This window comes from Rutilus rutilus (genome assembly GCF_951802725.1).
Source record: "Rutilus rutilus genome assembly, chromosome: 12".
Taxonomy (NCBI): Eukaryota; Metazoa; Chordata; class Actinopteri; order Cypriniformes; family Leuciscidae; genus Rutilus; species Rutilus rutilus.
Window position 1 is genome coordinate 11,727,707 of NC_140217.1, and position 24,432 is coordinate 11,752,138.

Genomic DNA, 24,432 nt, shown 5'->3' on the forward strand with positions numbered 1-24,432 from the left:
TAGTACAAATGTGTTTACCAGCCAGAGAGAACTTTTCCATTTAAGCTGTTTTGATCTTCCAAAAAGGACTCCAAACAAACTTCGTTTTGGCCTGATTTTATTCGGAATGGCTACACATCAGTTCGTTCTTCGATTTGAAGTAAATCAGGGCCTTGATGGAAATGACAACGGAAATTTGCTTCGCTGCTCCTGCTGTTATTGCTGCTGGTGCTATGGCATTTGCTACTGCCAATACATAGCCAACATGACACGCTGCTGCGTTACAATATGGCAGGCATGAATTACCCATAGCTGATAGGTGGAGCTGGGGAAGATGGAGGGTTTCTGAAAGCGTGCTGCAACTGCTACATCAAATGCTGACCAAGTATTTGAATTAGAGATGCGCGGATGGGCTATTATTTCATCCGCAACCGCATCACAAAACTCAACATCCGTCCGCCATCCATCCGCACCAACGTTTTTGACCAATTTTCAAAACTGCACCCGCCCGCCATCCGCTGATTGGTGTATACATAATATTTTTCATTTGTTTGGTTCAACCGCCCGCCCCCCGCCCGAATTTAATTCAAATATTATTTTTCGTCACGTCATCCGCCCGATCCGCGGTTTATCCGCGGAGTCCGCGGCTGTAACCGCCAACCGCGCATCTCTAATTTGAATGTTGCGTAGCGAGCTCATTGGCTGCTAAACCAGCAGGAACCAATCAGCTGTGCCCTATAGAGAATGATGTGATTGAAAGCAGTTTGAGTAAAGGACCATCAGCCTGGGCCATCTAGAGTTTCATGACATAACTATCAATTTACTCCACATAGTTCAACTTACCCCTGATGAGGAACAAGTTAATATTTACATGGACCTATTTTATCTGTGCTTTTGTATCATTTTAGTTATTAGATCCAATCCTGAAATGTAATCTAGGGGTAAAGGCGCTACCCCCGTCTCATTTCTCCTTGCCTAGATACACAAGTACAGCATGCACCTTAAACTTGACTTGTTTCTGTATATCTGGAATTTATAAATAGACCCATGCAGTTTCACAACAGGATTCATGTATGCCATTTAATGTTAAAAACAGTTTTTCCATGTGACCAGCTCTATCCTGAGGGTGCAGAAGGTTCCACACATTAATGTCCCACCATTCAAGAACATCTATTTTTGGGGAGTAGAACGCTCAAGGACAGCGGTTAACATACGGAATGTGGATGGTTGCATATTCTGAACTGAGTGGCATATTGGGCCTCTGAATGTATTCCACCCCTGCGCTCCCTCGTGATCAAGAGCAACGCTCTGTAACCTTGAGGATTTGTTATTATGATCATGGAAACATTATAGAACCCAATCTGACACAGTGACCTTGCAAACCACAGCCATTCAGAATCCACACCCCCTTGTCAGCAGAGCTACATTAGAAAAGCCCATAACACTCCCCCTTCTGCTCATTCACACACCAGCACTTACACACACGTCTACACACATATTCTCATATGTTTCCAAGCAAATGTTCATACACACAAAAAAAAACACACACATTTAAATCCCCCATATATCCTTCTGTAAGTAAGAGGTGATAAGGGCAGAAAGGAGACACAGCATTTAGATGGTCTTTAGGAGGAGAACATTATAGGGCAAGAGGGAAGATTCATCCATTATGTTAAAGAAACCAGCATATATGTAGTTATGACCAACCCTACACTGAATATGTGGCCATAGAGAGCTCTGCAGATTTCCACAGAATTGCTCATCATTCACAAACTTCTACTAACAGTACATCCTGCTCATTTATTAGTGAATTTGGCTAATATGATTATAATTTCAGTGTAATACATTCTGCTCCAATTAACACATTTTACCATATTTAAATCCATTTACCCGTCAAAAATTAGAACTGAAAACAGAAACATTTTAGAGGAAATGGAAACTATCTGTAAATCCAAAGCACGGCCTGCAATGACTGATTTGTCTTTCCCAAAGGGGAGTGTTTTTAATGTCAAATACAAGTGTCCACACTAAATAAAAATAAAATTGTTTTTTTGAAAAGCTTTTATACCATTTATAAGAAAACTTTACATGTCAATAGACATTAAGGTTGAATACATGTGTGTAAACATCAAAAGGACAGTTCACCCCAAAAAATCATTTACTCACCCTGATTTCATAAAATCATTTCAGGTTCTTTATTATCATCAATGGTTCCATGAAGAACCTTTAACATCCATGGAACTGTTCTATTCCACAAAAGGTTCTTTACAGTGAGAAAAGGTTCTTTAGATTTTTAAAAAATTGTTCTTTTAAGAACTGTTCACTGAATGTTTCTTTGGGGAACCAAAAATTTTTTTTTCTTCCAGATATTTTGCAGAACACTTGTGATATTGGTTACCATTATCTTCCATTATTGACAAAAAACATGTCTCAATATATCTTTGTTCATGTAGGGCTAGTGTAACTGAATTTATCAGAATTTTGAAGAGACTAATGACCTTGACACGAGGTCATGAGGGTCTGCATGGCTCCTCTCTATGATACAATTTCCTGTTGTATGCTTTTTACTGCATATTTCTGTATGTTGCTGGCTTGCTGCACCACATGACTTTGATGATGGACAAAACGTTTTCAAATATTAATGAGAAGTGAGCACTACAGGGCTACTGTTAATTTTTTTTTTTTACTACGACATAATAAAAGATGAATCACTTGTGAATAAAAGTCACTAGTTCAGATGATTTTATTTTCCGGGATTTCATTCCATTAATGAGGCCTTTTCCTTAATATGATTTTAGGACCGTTGTATCACTCTGATTATCAATGTGATTTTTCTTTTTTAAATGAACTTAATTCCGAAATTAAAAACATGCTAATCATGCTGAATTGCATTTTTGAATAAACACCACTTAACCTTGTAAACATACAAGAAACAAATTGCTGCTTCATGTGTGCCACAGTGCTCTGGGAATCTGTGTGTTTCGCAGGCTTGAACTTTAGCAGTGAAAGGTCTGGGTGCTGTATAGTTGAGCTCGTATCAGACTAATTAGCTAAGAAAGACTCATTAAAGCTCTGGAGGTCTAAGCAAACTGTGGCCCTTTTCTCATAATGATGTTGTATCCTCTATCATTGAACACACTTTACACTTTATCAAACGGTACACTTATCTGTAGGGTTAACTCCACAGTTGACTCTCTCTCTCTCTCTCTCTCTCTCTCTCTCTCTCTCTCTCTCTCTCTCTCTCTCTCTCTCTCTCTCTCACACACACACAGTCTGAATCTTGTTGTCTATTTCATTTGGGAGAAAAATTACCTATCTATCTATTTAACGCATGAAGGTGATTTTGTGTGTCACCTAGAGTTTTTCATTCTTCCTTACCTCCACTGATGAGGCTGAACTGAATGGTGGCAGTAAGGTTGCTCTTAAATCCATCAAAGCTCTTTCTCAGAGTTGTCAAAAACAGCCCCATGAAGCTACCATTATTCAGACACTGTAAAGACAATCAATGTTAACCACGTTTTTATAGATTATGTTTACTTTCACATTGACTTCTAAGGTTTTTAAAGTTCATATTTCATACAGAAGTGGAAGATCATAGAAGTTATAAATGAGAACATGAGTGTATGTTCTAATGTAGTTGTTTTCATGGGCACATGAACACTTCATGTCTGTCTAAGCAATAACACGACAAGTCCCAATCAAACTGACTGCTCTTTAACAGAGAGAGAAAATGAATTGGGTCTAGGCCAACTCAATCCAGCGTCAGAAAACGATTTATGTGTTTATCTACTTATTTATTTGGACTAGCATTTATAGGTGTTAGTATGCGTATTGCGATTGAATAAATGTGCTTTGGGACGTGTTAGAGAGCCGTTTGAGGTCAACTGCTCGTTAGTGAGCAGAGCTCTGGGAATGTTGACCGTCTGGACAGCTGATCCCGTGAATGTCTTGAACCAAATCGGCTTTAATTCAGTTTGTTAACGGCAATAATTTGATGTCTAGTCGTGGAGCATGATGTCTGTTTCTGGAGGTCTGTAGAGAGTGAAGGCTGTTGATGCTTTTGAAATGACTATAATTAGAGCACATCTGGATTTCCCTTTCATGGGCGTTTAGAAGTTGCTTGTGATTGACATGTCTGGTAGTTTTGCTTGGAGTTGATGGTAGGGGCAAGACAATTAAGGATATTTAATTTGTGTTTTCAAGGTTCTCGTTTCTGTTCTTAATCTAATTCCTCATAGCTCTTTAAAATGTACAAATTGTGTTCATGTGAGAGTATGTATTGTGCACTAATAGGCTAGGCTACTGTAGATGTTCTGTATGTGCCTGGATGTACCGTGAATCTTGTTTATAATTAAACATATTTTCTGTCAAATAATACTATTTTACTCAAAGAGTTAATTTCGTCTTCGACACGTTGAACTGTCTGAAACATGTTTGTAGTTTTAATTATGTCCTGCAGGCGGCGCTGTTGATTAATGTGACTGATTGGAACTTATGTGTACTGTACAATAGTAGGAAAGACGGCCAGTGTTGTATACTCAATTAAGAGTATTTAGTATTTCTTTGATATAATATCTCTTAAATATATGGTTAATACGGTGTGTTCATTCACAAAGTATCCATACTGTGTAGCCTAAATATTTGTAAAAAGTACAAAAAGTGGTAATGTTACAAGCGTAGGCCTATTCTAGAGTGAGTAAAAAAAACAAAAAACAGTTGAACTGTTTTTGCTCATGATTTTATTGTAGAATTGTGGACAAATTTACAGGAATTGTTGTCTTCCATCAATATTCTTTTCCGTTTCATGTTAAGCTTTTTAATTGAAAAAGAATTAAAATGGGAAACAGAAGAAAATACACTAATATAAAACAAATACAGGAAACATTCAAAACTAATGATTCTAAAAACATAACAGCCCTGTGTTTTATTGACACACTGTTAAAAAAAGTTGCTGCCTTACATTTTTAAGTACAATCAACTGGATGTTTAAGTCATTTCAACTTAAATTACATTAAAATTACATTAAAATGGGTTGAATCTTATAACTTACAGAAAAAAGTAGAAAATTGCTTAACATATTTTGATGAGTTAAAGCTATGTAAAAACATATTTTACAGTGTATATGGCCATTTTTTGTGGTTCAACTTTGAAAGTGTTATAACCCTCCACATCTAGTCAGCCATATTTATTTTCTTTCTGTCAATTAACATTGATTAACATGAACACAGATCAAATTAGAACTAGTTGTGAAGTTTTACAACTTTCTTTTCCTTGTCCTGTAAACGCTTTTTTTACGCAGTTGTCAATAAATGGAAATATTTGTTATTATCAATTCTATTTTAATGACATCATTTGCTGAAAATATATTTATGGACAAAGAGAACTCCTAATAAATAAGGGAGCAGCATACTGTCAATTCTTAGTTCCATAGAGTCCAGTGACTGGGCTGAAAGAGCTGGCATGTTTATGGTGGTCTTTTATAGATGCACTTATAGCAGTATTGATTTCCTTGAGCCGTACAACACTGCATGTGCGAGGTGCTTGTGACAGTATCAGAATGTTGCTTTTGAGGATTTGTAAAGCCATTCTCTGCTGCTTTGTGCGTTTGAACAGAGCTCCAGTGTGTGTGGGGTGCTAATCCTGTGCTATCATTGTGCTTGCCCCTGTTGTTCATCTGTCTTGAACGTGCCCTGAGGGTGCAAAGCACTGATGCCTCACCTCATTTCCTCGCTTTAATAAAGCAAGATGAATTGGACCATGGCACACACTTGTGTCGTGGTGTGATCCCTTTAATGTGGGGCATATTAAAAATGGAATGATGATTTGAATTACGCTTTATTATGAGTATTGTGTTGAGGTCTGTGCCTATTTACCAAGTATAAGTGGCAATGAAAATGTGTCCTGATATAGAAGTATACGTCTCACAAAGCCAGATGACATAATCAAGTGGGAGTCTGAACAGGCGTAAAGCACATGCCTAGTGTAGTTATGACACTGACCTGCCTTTTACACTCCATTCTGTCTGCACTTGCCAGACAGTATTTGTGTTATTGCTTCTGTCTGCATAGACTTGAATGGAATTCTTGTCAGCTATATTGTGATTGATGTAAAGCAATGTAATAACCAGTATTCAGAAGGAGCAAGTAGGATACAATGGGGCTAAAGGCCCCTTTTTGAGTGTTTTTCTCCCAGAACACTATAGCAACAAAAACAACCACAGCAATTTCCTATTATTCTGAAAGAGAAGGATTCTTAATTGTATTTAATGTGCAATTGTAGTGTACTTCAAATCGTAAAAGTATTTTCTTTTTTTTAAAACTGTTCTTGAAGATAATATATAATACAGACGGTCATTTAAATGAGTTCACCCAAAAATGAAAATTGTCATTAATTACTCACCCTCATGTTAATTAAACTAATAATACTTTCATTCATCTTCGGAACACAAATGAAGATCTTTTTGATGAAATCTGAGAGTTTTCTGACCCTCCATTGACAGTTACTCAACTTCCACTTTGACACTTCAAAAAGTTCACAGAGATCATAAAACGAATCCATATGAATTGAATGGTTAAGTCCAAATTTTCTGAAGAGACTCGATCGCATTATATGATGAACATATGGAATTTAGGCATTTATTCACAATTATTTGCCCCCTGTAAAAAGTAAATCTGCATTGTTAATCCTTTTGATATTTTATAAAAAAAAATTGCAAAAATCTAACCTTTCATTGAAGTAAAATAATTGAAAGTGGGGGGGAAATCACATTATGAAATAAATGTTTTTCTCCAAAACACGTTGGGAACAATTATTTGCCCCCTTTTATTAAATACTTTTTGCAACCTCCTTTTTCCAAGATAACAGCTGAGTCTTCTCCTATAATGCCTGATGAGTTTGGAGAACACCTGACAAGAGATCAGAGACCATTCCTCCATACAGAATCTCTCCAGATCTTTCAGATTCCCAGATCCATGTTGGCGCTTCTTCTCTTCAGTTCAGCCCACTCATTTTCTATAGGGTTCAGGTCAGGGACTGGGATGGCCATTGCAGATGCTTGGTTTTGTGCTCAGTGACCCATTTTTGTTTTGATTTTGATGTTTGTTTTTGGATTACTGTCCTGTTGGAAGATCCAAACATGGTCCGTTATAAGATTTCTAGCACAGGCTGTCAGGTTTAGATTTTTTATCTGTTGGTATTTGATGGAATCCATGATGCCATGTATCTGAACAAAATGTCCAGGACCTCTGGCAGAAAATTAGGCCCACAGCATTAAAATACAGCAGAGTATTTCATTTTACACATTGGGTACTTTTTTATCGATTGTTGTTGATCATATTTACCAAGGGGGCAAATAATTCTGACCAGCACTGTATAAACATTCATCAACTCACACATCAGTTATGATAAACAGAAGCTCTATAGAATGTTCGCTAGATGTGCGAGAACCAATGAGGTTCATTCTCGTGATACGCAGCAGGTTTGAGCTTCAGCGAGAACCAATGAGGTTCATTCTCGTGATACGCAGCACGTTTGAGCTTCAGCAAGAACCAATGAGGTTCATTCTCGTGATACGCAGCACGTTTGAGCTTCAGCGAGAACCAATGAGGTTCATTCTCGTGTTACGCAGCTCATTTGAGCTTCAGCGGGAACCAATGAGGTTCATTCTTGTGTTACGCAGCTCGTTTGAGCTTCAGCGAGAACCAATGAGGTTCATTCTCGTGATACGCAGCACGTTTGAGCTTCAGCGAGAACCAATGAGGTTCATTCTCGTGTTACGCAGCTCATTTGAGCTTCAGCGGGAACCAATGAGGTTCATTCTTGTGTTACGCAGCTCGTTTGAGCTTCAGCGAGAACCAATGAGGTTCATTCTCGTGTTACGCAGCTCGTTTGAGCTTCAGCGGGAACCAATGAGGTTCATTCTTGTGTTACGCAGCACGTTTGAGCTTCAGCGAGAACCAATGAGGTTCATTCTCGTGTTACGCAGCTCGTTTGAGCTTCAGCGGGAACCAATGAGGTTCATTCTTGTGTTACGCAGCACGTTTGAGCTTCAGCGAGAACCAATGAGGTTCATTCTCGTGTTACGCAGCACGTTTGAGCTTCAGCGAGAACCAATGAGGTTCATTCTCGTGTTACGCAGCTCGTTTGAGCTTCAGCGGGAACCAGTGAGGTTCATTCTTGTGTTACGCAGCACGTTTGAGCTCGCGCAAGAACCAATGAGGTTTGTTCTCGCGCATCAAGAAGGTTCAGAGCTTCTGTTCATGTTCACTGATCAATATTTGAATATGTGAATAAAGGCCTACATTTAAGATAATCTGTTCATCTAAAGTGATCCAGTCTCTTCAGAAAATTTAGTTCATAATTATGATCATTTTATGATCTCTTTATGAACTTTTTGAAGCGACAGTGGTAGTTGTGTGGACTGTCAATGGAGGAAGACAAATCTTTCAGACTTCATTTGTGTTTTCTAAGATGAAAAAAGTCATATAGGTTTGGAGCAACATGAGGGTGAGTAATTGATGACAATTCTTTATTATTTTTGTGTGAACTAAGCCTTTAAGTGTAATTAAGTGTTTCTTTACACACCTAATAATACACATACACGTTTCAATAGATATTACATTAAAGTATATTTTAGTTTACAATGTATTGTCAGTACATTCGGCAGCAGATTTCAAAGACAACAGCAGTAACTATGAAATTACATATAAATATGTACTTAAGTCCTATATGTCAAAAATATATAATTTTTTCTACAATAAATTTTCATATTTCAATATTTAATGTAATAAGCAATTAAATGTTCACACTTAAGTGTTCACACTTAAGGATTATTTTATAGTATATTTTTTCTATAATAAGTACTCTTTTTAAAAGTATGCTTCTTTGCATACTTAAGGGTAAACACCTGTTCGTCTCAATGCAAGAGTTTCCTGATCCACGACGGCATTGTGCACAATGACGAGGTTCATTGCTGTTAATTTGATCTTCATAGTTGTATATGTAGCTAATAAGATATTTTGAGAAAAGTGTTTATGATGATTTCAAATTTTGTTTTAGTGAGATCCATTTTTCAGTAACTTTTAAACAGGTTCATGTGAAAGGCTCAGTTAAAGGGACTAAATGATTCACTGCGGCCAAAATAAATCATCAAAACTGCTGTTAGGTTTTAGGCAGTTTGAGGCAAAAGAGGCAAATGCAAAATACCTGTAGTGCAACTGATTGTTTTCTATAATTGGGAAGGAATAGATTTGTTGGTGAGGATGTGCAGAGTGTGCTCACACTGCGCGATGGAGAGTCATTAGGGAAATAGCAACAATGCAGCTCTGTTGCACAGTACTGTGCTGAAAACAAAATGCACAGTTCTTATCAAATACTTGAGATGCCACACATGATTACATGAACAGAAAACTATTGGACTAGCTGCTAAAGTGGTCATGAAATAATTATGCATTTAGATATTGTGCTATTTCTTATGAACAAATTCTGTTTCTCCATAAACATAACGAAATGTGATGATCATGTACTTTCTCAAGTTCTTCTTGTAACCTATCAGTAGTAGGCTATATATAATACATGTCTAGACCTTTTGCGGTGAGTGTAAGGATACAGAGCAGCCTTAACTCAGTGCTTATTGACTGGTATAGTGTGGAGCCCTGAGGACTGGTTGGCTGAGATAGATCAATCTTTGTGCTTAGTCCCGAGCCTCAGGGAGAACCAGCACTCCCCACCAGTCACGCATGACCAGACCTTGAATGGCTCTGATCTGCTATCATCAGGGGATCATTTAAAGGTTAATCAATTGATTTCAAATAGATCTCATAATTTGAAATCGAAGGTCAGGCTTTTAATAGCCGTTTGTCTATGACCAAAACAATTTGAGAGCAAATTAAACATATATATGAAAGTGAGCCTATGCCCTTTCCTAATGCGACTGGATCAGAGAGAGGGAAACAGCGACTCATGTTTTCATTGGGAGAAGCGAACTGTGCCGAATAAATTATAGCTGACATTTGGATCTTGATGAAAAGGTTGAGCCTGAGACACAGTAACTAAATAATGTTGAATGGTCAAATGCTGCAGGCAACATTTCAAAATCCATTTCCCCTGCAAAACTGCAGCGAGTAGCAATAAGAGGTCTTTAATTGGTTTGCCCACTGAGTAAACCTTTCTTAGATGCGGGGCATTTTCTCCGGGCCTCCGTCTGTGTGCTACACAATTAAAAGCATGTATTGGGCCGGCGCAGCCTCCTGTTTAAAACAGACCTCCTCTGCGTGTTATCTGCAGTTATTGTCCCGTTCAGAAGGTCTTCGGGGTCTGTCAGTGTTTCTGGGCCTTTCTTAATTTAGCCCACGGTAACGCTCCCCTTCGCTTCTACATAATGGATGATTCTGCACTCCACCATGCAGGAAAGGTTTAATTAAATCATATTCCAATCATAATCCATGTTGTTAATTAAACTGGATAATTTATAAGTACAAAAGAGGGTATTTATTAGCTGCTCTGCGGTGCGGCGTATTAGAAAGCACCCCCCATCCCCCATCCCCCATCCTCTCCCTGTACTATTGATGCCTTCACATGATTGATAATGGAACGGTGACTGCTGTACTATTTGTCTAATGGTGGTGCAATTAAATCCCCTTGTAAATGACCCATGCCTCATTTCATCCTAATCTATGGAATTTTGATTGAATTTGTCAGCGTTAATTGAAAAATACTGCTATTTAATGTCTGCATTGCAGTTGCCGATCAGCCTGTCTTTAATGAGACCGTGTCCTTGTGACCCTGGGGAGGGGGTGAGGGGATTGCCCTTGATTTGGCATGGAGGCAGAGGTGGGGGCTCGGGTCAAGGTTTTTAGGGTGCACGAATGTCCCCAAAGATTAGGACTAATCACCAGCATGAACGGAGAAAACGGGCGCATTCCTTTTCATTATGTGGACCAAATGATGCTCACGTGGACAAAGATTTTACAAATATGGAGACACATTTATTGATCAGCAATTCCACTGAATAATTCATTATTTAATCCCCCTCCCCCATTAAACATTGACAATTCCATTATTGTTTTTTTATTTTTTATTCAGGGTTTTGGAATTATTCCTGCCTACTGGGGCACGATTTAATGTATGAAAGCTTTATCTGAAGAAACATCAGAGAATTAGCCTATAGGTTTTCATTTTCATACTTCACTGTGTATTTATGCAGAGCAGATTGTTTACGGATGTAAAGAACACCGTGTACGAGGATTATTAACTGCTGATTCACAGATCATAAGGTGTCTGAAATGACTGACTGCTATAAAGGGCAGAGTCTCATGTCATTATGAACAGGCAATGGCAGTCTCATCTGCAGGGTTAGTCGCTGTAGCGGGGCGAAAGGTGGTGACGATTCTAGGGGCCCCTGGAACGGTAAAATATTTATTTTACATTTACAAAATTACATCTCAGAATATGCATGCAGTGTGGCCAAAAGGATGGTTTTCATTAACTGGAATACAAATAATAATAATAATAATAATAATTCAGCAAGACCATTAGATGCCAAAATACACATCAGATCACATCTCACATGATTCTTGTTTTGACTGTTTTGGAATGTGAGACTGTGTTGGTGACGTTCTAATTTAAGAGACAGCAGCCAGCGCTCGCGGCTCAGGCGCGTCAGGACAGTTCCACATAAACGGATGAAACTGGACCAATAGCAAGCGCAGAGTAACGGTGGGCGTGGCCAGAGCGCATGGTGGAGACGCTTAAACCGAAGGAGCGTAATTCAAACTCACACTTCAGTAGATGATCACAGCTGATACTGCGAGTGCGAGGAGCAATTTATTGTGACTTCCATCAGGTCGGAATGAAAAGCGGCCAAGCAGAAGGGACAAGGACGCCGAAATAACTCAAGGGAGGACGATAAAGCTCATCTGAGATGCTCGACCTTTTTCTCGTCCAGACATTTCTCAGCAAGGGATTTGCGTCGTTTGTTTGTGTTTTAATGCACTTGTCTCGCTCTATTCTTACAACGAAAAAAATCAGTTTGGCTCTGAAGTAAGTCGAAACAGATGCAACGGGTTTACGAACTGCGCATACAGGGAGACATTCGCAGGATTAACAAAAGCCTCAGAGAGTGTCAGTGTATGACACTGTCCAGCAGTGAGATCCTCATCTGAGAAGCACAGGGGAGACAGCTGCTCCCACAGACTTCAGGACTTTATAAATTAGCCATATACGATCATATGAGTGCAGCTTACAGTACACCGTTCATGATGATGCAGCGTCCGGTGGGAAGCACCACTGCATTCAGCATTGACTCGCTCATCGGAGGTCCACCGCAGCCCAGTCCGGGACACTTCGTGTACACGGGCTATCCCATGTTCATGCCCTACCGGTCAGTGGTGCTACCTCCTCCGCCACCGCCACCTCCTCCAACTCTTCCTCAGAGCGCGCTCCCCGCGACCCATCCGCACCACCCGATCCCGGGCTTACCCAGCGGGTTCTGCTCCAGTCTGGCGCAGGGCATGGCGCTCACATCCACGCTAATGGCCACGTTACCCGGCGGCTTCTCCAGCTCGCCGTCTCAGCAGCACCAGGACGCGGCGAGGAAGCTGAGCTCTCAGTCCATTCACGCCATGTTTGATAAATCTCAGGATATTCGTTTGGATGGAGAGGATGGGAAAACGTTTCCAACGAAAGATTCAGCGACCCTTCCGTCATTTCACGACTCGCAGTCCGTGCACACTTCTACAGGTGAGATAAAGCCAGCCTTCAGAACTCTTCACACTTTCAGAGGAGGGTTGCATTGAACTAAGTCCTTATTGTTTGAGAAGTCTTTAAAAATTATATTTGAAGAGCAAAACTGATCCTGCCATGCATGTTAAATAAAAGTAAAATTACTGATAGTCCCATAGTTGTTACTGATTGTTGTTCTCACATTTTTAAATATACTTTAAAAAAAAAACCTGGAAATAATTATAAATATTTATTATTCCGATGTCATGCGTTTTATTCTTTCTGCTTTCTAAGAAACAAATTGTGTATGTCTGCTTTAGGCCTATACGCTAAAATTTATTTTGCCACTTAAAATTCAGTTTACCGAGTTGCAACGAGAAATGTGAGACGGAAATAATTATATAAAATCTCCCGGAAATAAAATGTCATGATTGTGGAATTTCAGTGACACACACGTGAATTAAAGGCCCAAATCAAGTTTTCCAGGGAATAGTGCCTGAGGCCGAGCTGCCATCAATGACTAAATTAGCTCATTTTAATTGAGGGATCGGAGGGCCAGCGGTGTTTAAATGTCCATAAAACTGTAAGCAAAATTCACTTTCGCCTGGATCATTTATATGTAGGCAGGGTAAAATAAATGTAGTCCCGCATTATTGTAATATAGCCTACCATGTCTGCAACGTAAAGAAAAATGACATTAGCTGAAGGGACAATTTTGATATTGAAATCTGAAATTATGAAAAAATAAGGTCTATGCAAAAATAATGCATGTTCACAAAAAAAAAAAAAAAAAAAGATCTCAAGAGATGTAGAAGGGGGAGAACTTTTAGGCCGGTTTGTTTTGAGGTGTGCAAACTACTTTCCTAAGAGATCCATCACCGTGCGTAATTGCGCGTAAAAGTGGCAGCAATAAACAGGAAGAATGTGTTGCGAGACAAGACTAGGTCAGATTCAGAAAACACACAACTTTTTTCCCCCGACCACACTAGTCAAAACTAAAAACACAAATTACCTCACAGCAGATGCTTACATTTAGATGTTTTCTTCTGATAACAGCTCTCAAAGTAATTCTGCTTTTTATTTTATTCCCATAGTGCGAGGTCACAGCAAAGACGACGCGAAGGAGGATGAGTGTCACCGGAAAGATGAGAGCTTCTCCATGGACAGTGATTTAGATTACAGCTCCGACGACAACGGGCCCGGGAACGCGATGTGTCAGAAGGAAGATGGAGACGGCAACGGAGGACTGGACGATGGCGTCCACGGTGGGAATGGGGCGGGAAACACCACGTCCACCGGGAAAAATCGGAGGAGGAGGACGGCTTTTACGAGCGAGCAGCTCTTAGAACTGGAAAAGGAGTTTCACTGTAAGAAATACCTATCACTCACAGAACGCTCACAGATCGCCCATGCCTTAAAGCTCAGCGAGGTGCAAGTCAAGATCTGGTTTCAGAACCGGAGAGCCAAGTGGAAACGTGTCAAAGCGGGAAACGTGAACTCCAAAACCGGAGAGCCCTCCAGAAACCCGAAAATTGTGGTGCCCATTCCGGTGCATGTTAGTCGGTTTGCAATACGCAGCCAACACCAACAGTTAGAACAGGCCAGACCTTGATACACTAGAGGACCAAGACAATTCTGAGAAATCTACATATAACCAAACTGTTCTTGAGGAACCCAGGACACGACGCAACCTATATATAAATATAGTTTTGGTTTAAACTACAGAGTTGTGCAAACGGGGGGGAAAGAAAGCAACAGACTCAGTTTGAACGAAAAGGTTCAAGACCTATTGGAAGGGAGAAACTGCAGTTTTATTTCCAACTTTGGACCAAATCACGTACAAATTTTAGTTCTTGAATTTCCACGATGTATTTAAAAACTTCATCAGTTTTATGTTTAGTTTTGTGTGACTGTCTAGTTCAAGTGTTTTTTGGCAGAGATGAATATTATCCTAAAAGGAGCACTTCTGGTCTCTGCTGACGAACACAATATAATTCAATTAATAGTAAAATTAACACCATTCCCTCGAATTTATAAAACAACCTGTTAAATATGTGCTTTTTATTTTTTATGGTAAATAGCCTTTATTTAAAAAAAAAAAAAAATTCTTGCATTCATTTCCCTTTTTCTGTAACCTTTTCAGACGTCACGGGCACGTTGCTAATTTATTTAATATTGTGAGAAGAAAAAAAAACTTGCTAACGTTTCATGAGTTTACTGACTTCAGAATATTGTGTGGATTAAAGCTGGACCATAAATAATTGTTAAAAAAAAATTGTCCTTTTTTTATTTTTTAAATGCAACACGTAAGTCACTGAAGTGCGCGTGAGGGGGAAATAACATAAACCACATCATCAATTCAAAAACATTGAATGGGTTCGACTTGTTTCTTTACATTATTTGTGTAACTTGTCTTTATTACTTTTGATTCATAATTTGTAGCAATGTTTTAAACATAAGTTAATAATAATTACTGCTAATAATGTCATTTTATTGCACCTGCACAACGGCCTTCCGCTTGCGCCATCTGTTCCGCGCAGTCTCTGCTCTGTTAGTACAGATGATCTGAAATCATCTAACCTTGTCAGGTTTGAATCGGGTGTTGGGACAGGAGGGTGTGGTTCATGAATAGATGTCAGGGTCATGATGAGAGACACAGCCTCGTGTCAGCCTTGATCTCCGGCCGGCGTTGACCTGAAAAGTAACGAGCCTATTCGTCACACACGGGGCACGTCGGGAAAGATTGAGACGCAAATGTAAATCAAAAATAATTTCGCAAATATATGCAATTGATCATAATACAATAATTTAAACATCACAGCTCTTGAAATTTCTATATTTCATGTATACATTTTTTTTCCATACTCATTTCGACAAATTGCTCATAGGCCAATTCAAACCTCTTTTAAAAAAAGTAGCCTACACCAATTTCAGTACTTTATTTATCAATATGATCATATAATATTAGCTATATAATTTTGCGTTTGCGTCTGTATGCAAGCTTGTGGACATATACATTATTCTCAACAAACATATACAGTCTACAGGTTCAGTTTACAAATTCGACAGATTTTTTTTTACAGCAAACTTTAACCCTGTTATTTTCTCTAAACTTTACACATTCATTACAGTCATTTAAGAAAATAATTTATTGACATATAATTAATATAAGTAGAATTTGTAATAAGTATATTTTTATTAATTTAGAAAACATTTATTTAGCCTACCTATTATTAATACAATAAAAAAATTTAAAAATCAAGTAGAAATTAATAAATACTTGAGAGATTCAAGATACTTAAAAGATTCTATTTACATTCTTACTGTGTCCATGTTACAAGCAATATGTAATTATAATTGATTACTTTAATAATAACAAAAACAGTTTAATTACAGTCTGCTGTGCAAAATCATTACACATTTAGTAGCTACTTTTTTGTAGTAATCAGCATGTACCTTTCTATATATATAAAGTAACATGAAAAATGTAACGTGAAACAAAAAGTTCTTATGACTGCAGTGGTTAATAGACTCAAGTTTCATATTTAAACTGGAATTCTAATTTTTCTTCCTAGAGAAATTGAATTATTGTTGGTAGTAGATTTATTGTTGTATGCAAGTGCAAGTCCTGAGCATCGCAATAGATCAGACATCATCAGTGCCTCATCACTCTCACACACACACACACACACACAGCAGTGTAGACAATTGAAATGTGCTGGTCTGAATGATGTTGGAAAATAGACAATGCTTTCATGCATCCATTGACATGAAAACTGAGCAGAAAGGCATTTCATAAGGAACCGTGATGAGAGAGAGAAAGAGAGATCTGACAATTACCTAAACTCTAATGAATTTTTGTGCAAATTGTAATCAAGGCTGTCCGTAGTGTCTGACAGATAAATGGGCCCGCGGGGATCGGCTCGGGCCGCAGCTTTTCACTCCAGCTTGTCCCTCCTGCACTAAATTAACAGCGTCAAATGAACCTCCAATGATTAATCCTGACGGAGAGCACTGGCTGCAGAACCAGTGAGAGCACTGAAACACACACATATGCTGGAACTTTCTGTGGTCAACAACAAAGATAACACTGATGAGAGAAGGACAAAGACACATTTGCCTTTTTTTTTTCAACTTCTGTGATTTTGTAGCATGAAACATTACTCAAAGTAATTGAAAATTTTTTTTTTTTATTAAATAAAACTTTTTAAATTATGACCAACATAATTGTAATCATAATGAGAGATTACGATTTTTTCATTTATAGATCTGCATATTGACAAACGCACCTTTTTAATTTAATAATAATTTCTGAAATGTTTTTCAATCTTTTACCAGTATAAAGCACAACATTTTTTAGTGCTTTATGTGAGATTTATCACAACAAAGCAGTCGTTCATTGTTGCTGATTTTCTCTTTTAGTTTAGATTTTTCGAATAGATCTAAAAATTCCAATATTATGATTTTATAGTAACAATCATAACTACTATTAATATTTAAGCATGTTTTTTCAATGAGCATCAAGCTGTCAGTTTGTGTATGTAAAGGAGAGCGGGTGAGTTATAATACCACCAGTTTAACCAATTTGAAAAGAACTACAAGGATGAAATCACTTACAAATCATACACACGTATGTATAATATTTACAGATTCTGAAATAAAAAGGATTACAATACAAAACAGAATTTTAAGGTAAGTGCAATTTCATGTCTGGGTTATAATTGGAGTTGAGATCATTAATTCATGTTAAATGACAGAACAGGTGTCATCTGATTCTTGTTCAACTTGCTATATAACAAATTACATATCATATATTAAATACATTTTTGAAAAGTTTCATGGCCTGGCCAAAAAAACAAAAACAAAACAGGGAATAAGCATTTTGCACAAAACAGGACAGTAGGATATATTTGACAATTGCGAGAGACTAACACACACACACACGTTCTATCCCCTTACACTAAACCTTCCATCACAGAAAACTTTCTGCGTTTTTACATTAATAAAACATCATTTGGTATGATTTGTTTTTTGTTTTCCTTGTGGGGCCTGACCAAATGGCCCCATAATGTCAAAATGTTCACATTTTACTATCTTTGTGGGGACATTTGGTCCTCTCAATGTAGGTTAAACAAGAACACACACACACACACATTGAGTGTTCATGTTTTAAAGGGGCATTCCATAGACATAATGATTTTTATACTATACAAACTGTATATTCTATCCCCTAACCCTAAACCTACCCATCACAGAAAACTTTCAGCATTTTTTAATTTTCCAAAAGTCACAAGTGTTTAAGCTGTTTTCCTCATGTGGACCAAAAAAAAATGTCCACACAAGGACAACGATTTCAGATATTGCCATCTTTGTGGGGACATTTTGTAACCAGGGGTAACCAGGACCTCACACACACACGCGCACCTGTTTTATGCACTTATTTTATTTGCTATTTTCATTGAACTTCCTATAATTGGCCATTTAGAAGGAAAGTGTTTACAGTAAAATGAAGATGGGGTGATGATGGTTATGACAGTGTGAATTTATGCATGCATTTTAAAACGTCCATGTTTTCTATTAGTGTTTCACCCCACCTCGGAACGGATGATTAAGTACAGCACTCTTTGCACTTGACATTAATTCACACAATTTAAGCATGAGTAGTAGATTTATTAACTATAATTTGCAGCAGAGAAATATAGGATTACATCAAAGATAAGACACTGAGTTACAGCAGTTAAACAGAATGCATTACAACACACCCGTCTCAGTACGGCAGGATTAGAGAGTGTGATTTTCCAGCTCTTTCTCTCTGAACATTTGGATTATCATCACAACATGATGGTGCAGCTCACGCCTCATTTCAGGGCTTCTCTAGCATTTCTAATGCCATTATTGTGTGTGTGAGAGGGACACACACACATATCATGATAGATGAACAGCTCTGTTAATGCACTGAACCAGTGCTGTGCCTCATTGGATTTCTAAGTGGAACTGATTTATGATGAGAGATGATCAGACTAGATCTGGACAAGATGCTTCAGGGTTTTGTGGTTCTGGACCACCACTGACATTTTAAGGATTCGTTTCCCATGGCTCCTTTAGCCTGTCAACCTTCAACAGCTTACAAGCTGCAAATGTTTGTGAAAGGAATTATAAGAAAACAAACACACTTCCTGTCAGTCACTCATAATCGCGCTCCTACTTCCCCTCTCAACCACGAAACATTTCCTCTTTCTATAGATTGCTCTTTTCTCTCTCTCTGCCTTGTCTAATCTCTTTAATTACATCTGTTTTCCTGGGCTGCTGAGGCCTCTTTTGTCCTCCCGGTCAGGGGGCAGATTCGAGCCCCGCATCCCCTCCTTGGATGCTTTGTGGAGCAGCGGCTCTCTTCCTGCGAAGGAAAGGATGAGAAGGGGATTAGAGGATCTTTATCTCATTAGAGACACAGTGAGTCGGCAGGACCCGGCTTTAACGCCTTCATCTGCACCGCGGAGGCCGGAGAGAGGATCGCACCCGCTGAGAAACCCAAACTAGGCGTTCGGGCTGCGGACATGCGAGAAGCACAAAACATACAGGCGTGTTTCGATTAGCTTAATACTTCCTGAAACACAATTGATTTGGGTTTAAGATCTGTGAAGTAAATGCCAACATGTATACATTTATATATATATATATATATATATATACACACTGTAAATATTATGAATCAGTATTATATATTATAAAGTAACATACCATGTATATATAATAAATAATACTATATATACATATAGAGTTGTATATGTAATTATTCAACCCCCACTGTTTATGCACAAATTTTACAGACTTTCAGCTGTTTGCAATGAGCAAATCAAACAAAAGTAATTGAAATAGCTCTACACAACAAATGTTTCAAGAGGTTTCCCCAAATTCAACTGAAAATGCAACTTTTAATGACTTCTGCAGTCTCAAAATTATTCAACCCCCTGAGATTCTATATCCCCCACATCACAAATCAGCAAAACAGGTGTTGTCAAGAATCAAGGGCTTCATTAGTTGCAGCAGGTGTATTTGAGCTAGAACACATGAAATACCTGAACAGGCTAGGTTTGTTGAGTGTTACAATTGACTTCAAATATGGCTAAGTCAAAAGAATGGTCCAAAAAGTTAATAGAAGGATATCATCACCCTTCACAAACATGGGACAGGATACAAAAAGATAGGGAAGGCACTAAATGTTCCTAGAGACACTGTTGGAAGCATAGTGTGCAAGTTCAAAGTTGAAAGAACAGTGGTTCCACTACCTGGACGGAGCAGAAAAAGGAAGCTATCAACGACTGTAACCAGATTTCTGAGAAGGTAGGTTCAGAAAAACCCTTGAGTGACTGCAAAAGACCTGCAGCAAGACTTTGTGGCAACAGGCACTGAGGTTTCAGCTTGCACAGTATGGCATGTACGAAGCAGATGGTTTCCAAGCCAGAACTCCAAGACGTACACCACTGATGACCCAAAAGCACAGGAAAAGTGCTCAAAATCATATAAATAAGCCACAGAACTTTTGGGATTCTGTTCTGTGGAGCGATGAAGTAAAACTGGAACTTTTTAGCCCTATGGATCAGCGGTATGTCTGGAGGAATAAGAATGAAGCATATGCTGAAAAGAACACTTTTAATATATTGATATTAATATCAATGTGTATCCAGCACATCCCAAAGACTTTCAATGAATTTAAGGTCTGAATTCATGGGTGAAAAATATTCTTCTCCCAATCATTCTTTCACAATTTGAGCTTGATGAATCTTGACATTGTCATCCTGGAATATGGCTAAGATGTGTCTTCCTACATGGTTGTTTAAGAAAGGAAAAGCTACACACACCATCAATTAGGGTTAGAGTAACTGTTGCCAAACATATAACATGCTAGAAACATAATAATCACTGCAATAATGATCCAATCATAGAGTCTTGAGCATTTGCCTATTTAAATCAAAACAACCACTTATAAAGTCTTACACACACACATATATATATACACACACACACACACACACACACACACACACACACTATTAAATAATTTAAAAGGGTACAAAATCGAGGAGAGAACATTATATTAAGAAGCTTTTTATTGAAAAGAGACATTACAGTATAAGACTCTGCATCAGGTATAATTTTCAACACAGTACTGTACAGCTGACACAAACTCAATATAATAACAACAATAATAATTAGAAATACAACACCGATAATTCGAATCAGAATGATAGTAGTGATGTCAATGGACTGAATAAAGGAACAAATGCAAAACCCAAGTAGTGTGAGAGAGCTCCTCCCCTTTCAGATTAGCATATTCATAAATAATTAAACGGGTCTCTTGGGTTTGAACATAACACGGAGACTGTTGATGAAATGAGGTAACGAACACAAACGAAAACAAAGTAAACAAACACTACAGGTTTCTCCATTTTTACATCTATTTACACAAAGCGACGACCGGTGAATGGAAACTGAAAAAAAACAGGATATGTTCAAGCAACTTGGAACGTACTGATAAAGCCCCCAACTGTCTGCATTATCTGCTCACAAGGGCTGGCATGATCCTTTGGTTGCGGTCATGGTATTGGTTGGATTTTTGTCTCTTTTGCGCATTCATGCTTTCTTTATTCAGTTACAGATAGACAGATGATCAAAAAAGAAGTTTTGCTCAAAGAGATGGATTACAAAAGAAGGAGATGGGAGGACTGACCAAAAAAAAAAAAAAAAAAAAAATGTTCACAAGTTGTTCATAAGGGTTTTTTCATATTAAAATGGCAGACTCTTTAGCGTCACCTGTCAGGGTACAGTCATTTTATGAAGACGAAGACATTTACACAAGGAAGAGAACATTTACATCCGTTCATGCAAAAAGAAAAAAAAAGAAAAACGACTTTTTTCACAGAAAGGATTCAAAGTGGACATTATATTGTGGGTTCTTCACAACAAGTGATCGGTGTTCTGTAGTGCATTTAGTCATAAATAATGGTTATTGTGGTAAAGCCTCTAAAGGCCTGCTACGTTATATACAAGGCGAAAACTGCACCCTTTCGAGCTGAAAATCAACATACCTCAATATTTCTCTCATAGTTTACATCCTCACATCCTTCAACTAAAGCTTTTCAACTCTCACTGTTTTCTAAACTATCTAAGTTTCTCTACATATTCCCAAAATGTCTATCAACAAGCTTGAAGACTTTCCAGATTGTTTGTATTGCAGAATATCAATTCTACAACACAGAGCCTCTCGCATCTCCAACCCCAAGCCAAGTACCTTCACATGTCTACTACCTAGCGAAGAGTAAAATCAATGGAAGCTGAGATTAAATGATCAAAGCCCATTAAATCATATTATGGAGCAAGTCAATATCAAACCCTGCATGGGATCTTCTGTAATGATATACGACCTGAGACAGAGTCTTACATCGGCTTTACATCTCTCAATAACAATGGCAGCTCGGACCGCTGGGGTGACGTTCAAGAACGCTGCGAGAAATTATTACTCGTGTGTCTACCTGGCGGAATTTTGGCTTCGTATTGCTTTAATACTCCTTGACACACAATAAAGGAAGAAGATAAAGGCAAAGAGGAAAAATAAAGGGAGCGGAAAGAGGGAACTCGACTCAAACAGGCACACTTTCAGACACCAAAACAAGAAAAGGGGCTGGTAAAAATATAATAATAAAGGCTTATGCCAGAGGGGGTTGTTTTCTTCAAATACTTTCAATATAGTACACTACTTAGAGAAAAAATAGAATGAAAGAGAAGGAAGAAGTATGTACAGATTGGGATTGAAGACCCAGAGAGCCCTTCTCTTCACTGAGATACACGAGGTTTCGGACTCTGCAGTGTAAAGTGTGTGAACAGCAACAGACAGAGATGACCTGAGAGAGGCACGCCACTGTACGAAAGCAACGGCCACCATGAGCAGATTGCATTACAAAAAAGTCCTGCATTTCATGATATTCTGTGCTGAGAGACGAAGCAACCTACCTGTGATATTACTTTCATTAAAACGAGGAAAAGCATAGAACAGTGGCATTTTTGTTTTGATGAGGAACATGGGCAATGGCCAACATATAAGGCTAGTTTGACGTGTAGAAAGATTAAAAATTGGCTAAATAAAAGCTGGTGAAAGTAAAAAATGTAATTCCCTTTTTACATCTGAGAAACATAAATCTTTAAACACCTTTTTAAGAATCCTCCGTTGGTCCAGTAATGAGCACTAAGACAAATGCTGCTCAACAATGTTAAAACAAAAAAGGTTTAAAAGACCATGTCAGATTTTCAAACTTCAAATGTATGACTCAACATTTGGGTGTTTTCCGTAAATGTCATTACATCCTTTCACATTCCTTTAAAATAAAGAAGAAAAGAAGACATAATGGACATACTGACTGAAAAAGAGTCCGAACAGATGCAAAGAAAAAGTCTGAGGGAGAGAGAGAACAGACAGAAAAACCAGTGTCAAAGGGGTGAGATGAAAGTCCAGACACGCATGGTGGCCAAGTGAAGTTCTCTGGGACTTCTGGGTCATTTTGAAGATTGGGTGTAAAAGTATCCCATCATTTCCTATTGGACTCCACAGAAAAGAGGCTGATAAGATGCGTCACCAGTTACCAAATACATACACACCCTTTTCTCCCATCATGCACTTGGTAGCTTCAACTGGCGCAGTCAGAAAAGCAGAATCCAGGGTTGGTTTAATTTTTGTTCCACGATGCAGCGAGACATTGGATGAGGGCACTCTCCCAAAAAAAATAGATGACACGACTGGCTAAGACCTTGCCATGACAACGTTTCCAACTAGAGGGATTGTAGAGTCAGGGTGCGGATCGTTTCACAAGAGGCAAGGGGAGGCCGTGAGTGCAAACACAGTAGCTCTTCTCATGCTTCATCATCATCATCATCATCATCATCATTCCCTTGAGTCTGCAATAGTTTCATGATTCTGATGCAGTGGTGGAGCTGTACATATGAAGGTGTGTATAGAGAGGGAGGAGGAGTGCATGTTCATGTGTATGTGTTTTATTCCTCATATAACTGCACTGTTCATGCTGCTGCAGCTGTTATTGCGATTATTGTTCCTGCGGGACAGGTTGGGAGTGGCCATGAGCGGGTAACGCTCGTCGGGACAGCCGTACTGAAGGAGGATGTCCATACACTCCTGACTGTTAGCTTGCCGTGCGTACGCCAATGCCGTATTGCCGTGAGCATCCCGTGCCATGATGTCCACGCCGTACTACAGAGAGACAGATGAAGAGAGTTAGCAAGAGAACACCTGAACATAAAGTCAGACAAATCCTCTGCTGTTCCTGGCTGTGTGTAACACCTGTCACTAATATCCTTCATAAAAATGCTTTGTAATGTTATTATTATTAATATAGAATTATTGTTTCATTTTAGATTATTAGATTATTTTATTATTTAAATAAGGTCCCTGTTTTAACACCTTGAGCAAAGAGACCGTTATTGAAGAATGTAGTTAAAAACTATATTTGAGCACTCCGATAAGAGAAAGGCAGTACAATAGTATAAAAAAAAGACTTTAAAGTCGACATGAAACAGACGTTGCAAGTCTTTTCTTCTCTATTGTGACGTATCCGAGTGAAACAGCTTCTCGAACAAGAAAAAAATTAGGGCGGGACTTGATTTTGTCCATCAAAAATTATTGTTTGAAAATGGATTTTTAGTGCAAAAATATTCCTTACGTTTTAA

General features: G+C 38.4%; 2 protein-coding genes across 3 annotated transcripts in view; one reads left to right on the top strand and one right to left on the bottom strand.

The window, feature by feature from the left end:
• The first annotated feature begins 11,754 nt into the window (after window positions 1-11,754).
• On the top strand, window positions 11,755-14,965 carry gbx2 (gastrulation brain homeobox 2). Its single transcript, XM_084426955.1, has 2 exons — window positions 11,755-12,717; window positions 13,794-14,965. Exons 1-2 carry the CDS (start codon window positions 12,207-12,209, stop codon window positions 14,309-14,311), a joined length of 1,029 nt encoding a protein of 342 aa, XP_084283081.1. The 5' UTR covers window positions 11,755-12,206; the 3' UTR covers window positions 14,312-14,965.
• A 5,826-nt stretch (window positions 14,966-20,791) lies between these two features.
• The window catches only part of agap1 (ArfGAP with GTPase domain, ankyrin repeat and PH domain 1), a 102,180-nt gene continuing 98,539 nt past the window's right edge, over window positions 20,792-24,432 (bottom strand). For both annotated transcript variants that reach the window (XM_084425361.1, XM_084425362.1), the window contains one exon: window positions 20,792-23,956. In XM_084425361.1, the coding sequence (XP_084281487.1) occupies window positions 23,750-23,956 (207 nt within the window). In that variant the 3' untranslated portion in view covers window positions 20,792-23,749. The remainder of the gene's footprint in view (window positions 23,957-24,432) is intronic.

Bases quoted from the DNA above. Each gene is read 5' to 3' on its own strand.
- gbx2 (XM_084426955.1), top strand. From the start codon at position 12,207: ATGAGTGCAGCTTACAGTACACCGTTCATGATGATGCAGCGTCCGGTG. The intron at 12,718-13,793 runs GTGAGATAAAGC...TTATTCCCATAG, and splicing joins GTCCGTGCACACTTCTACAG to TGCGAGGTCACAGCAAAGAC.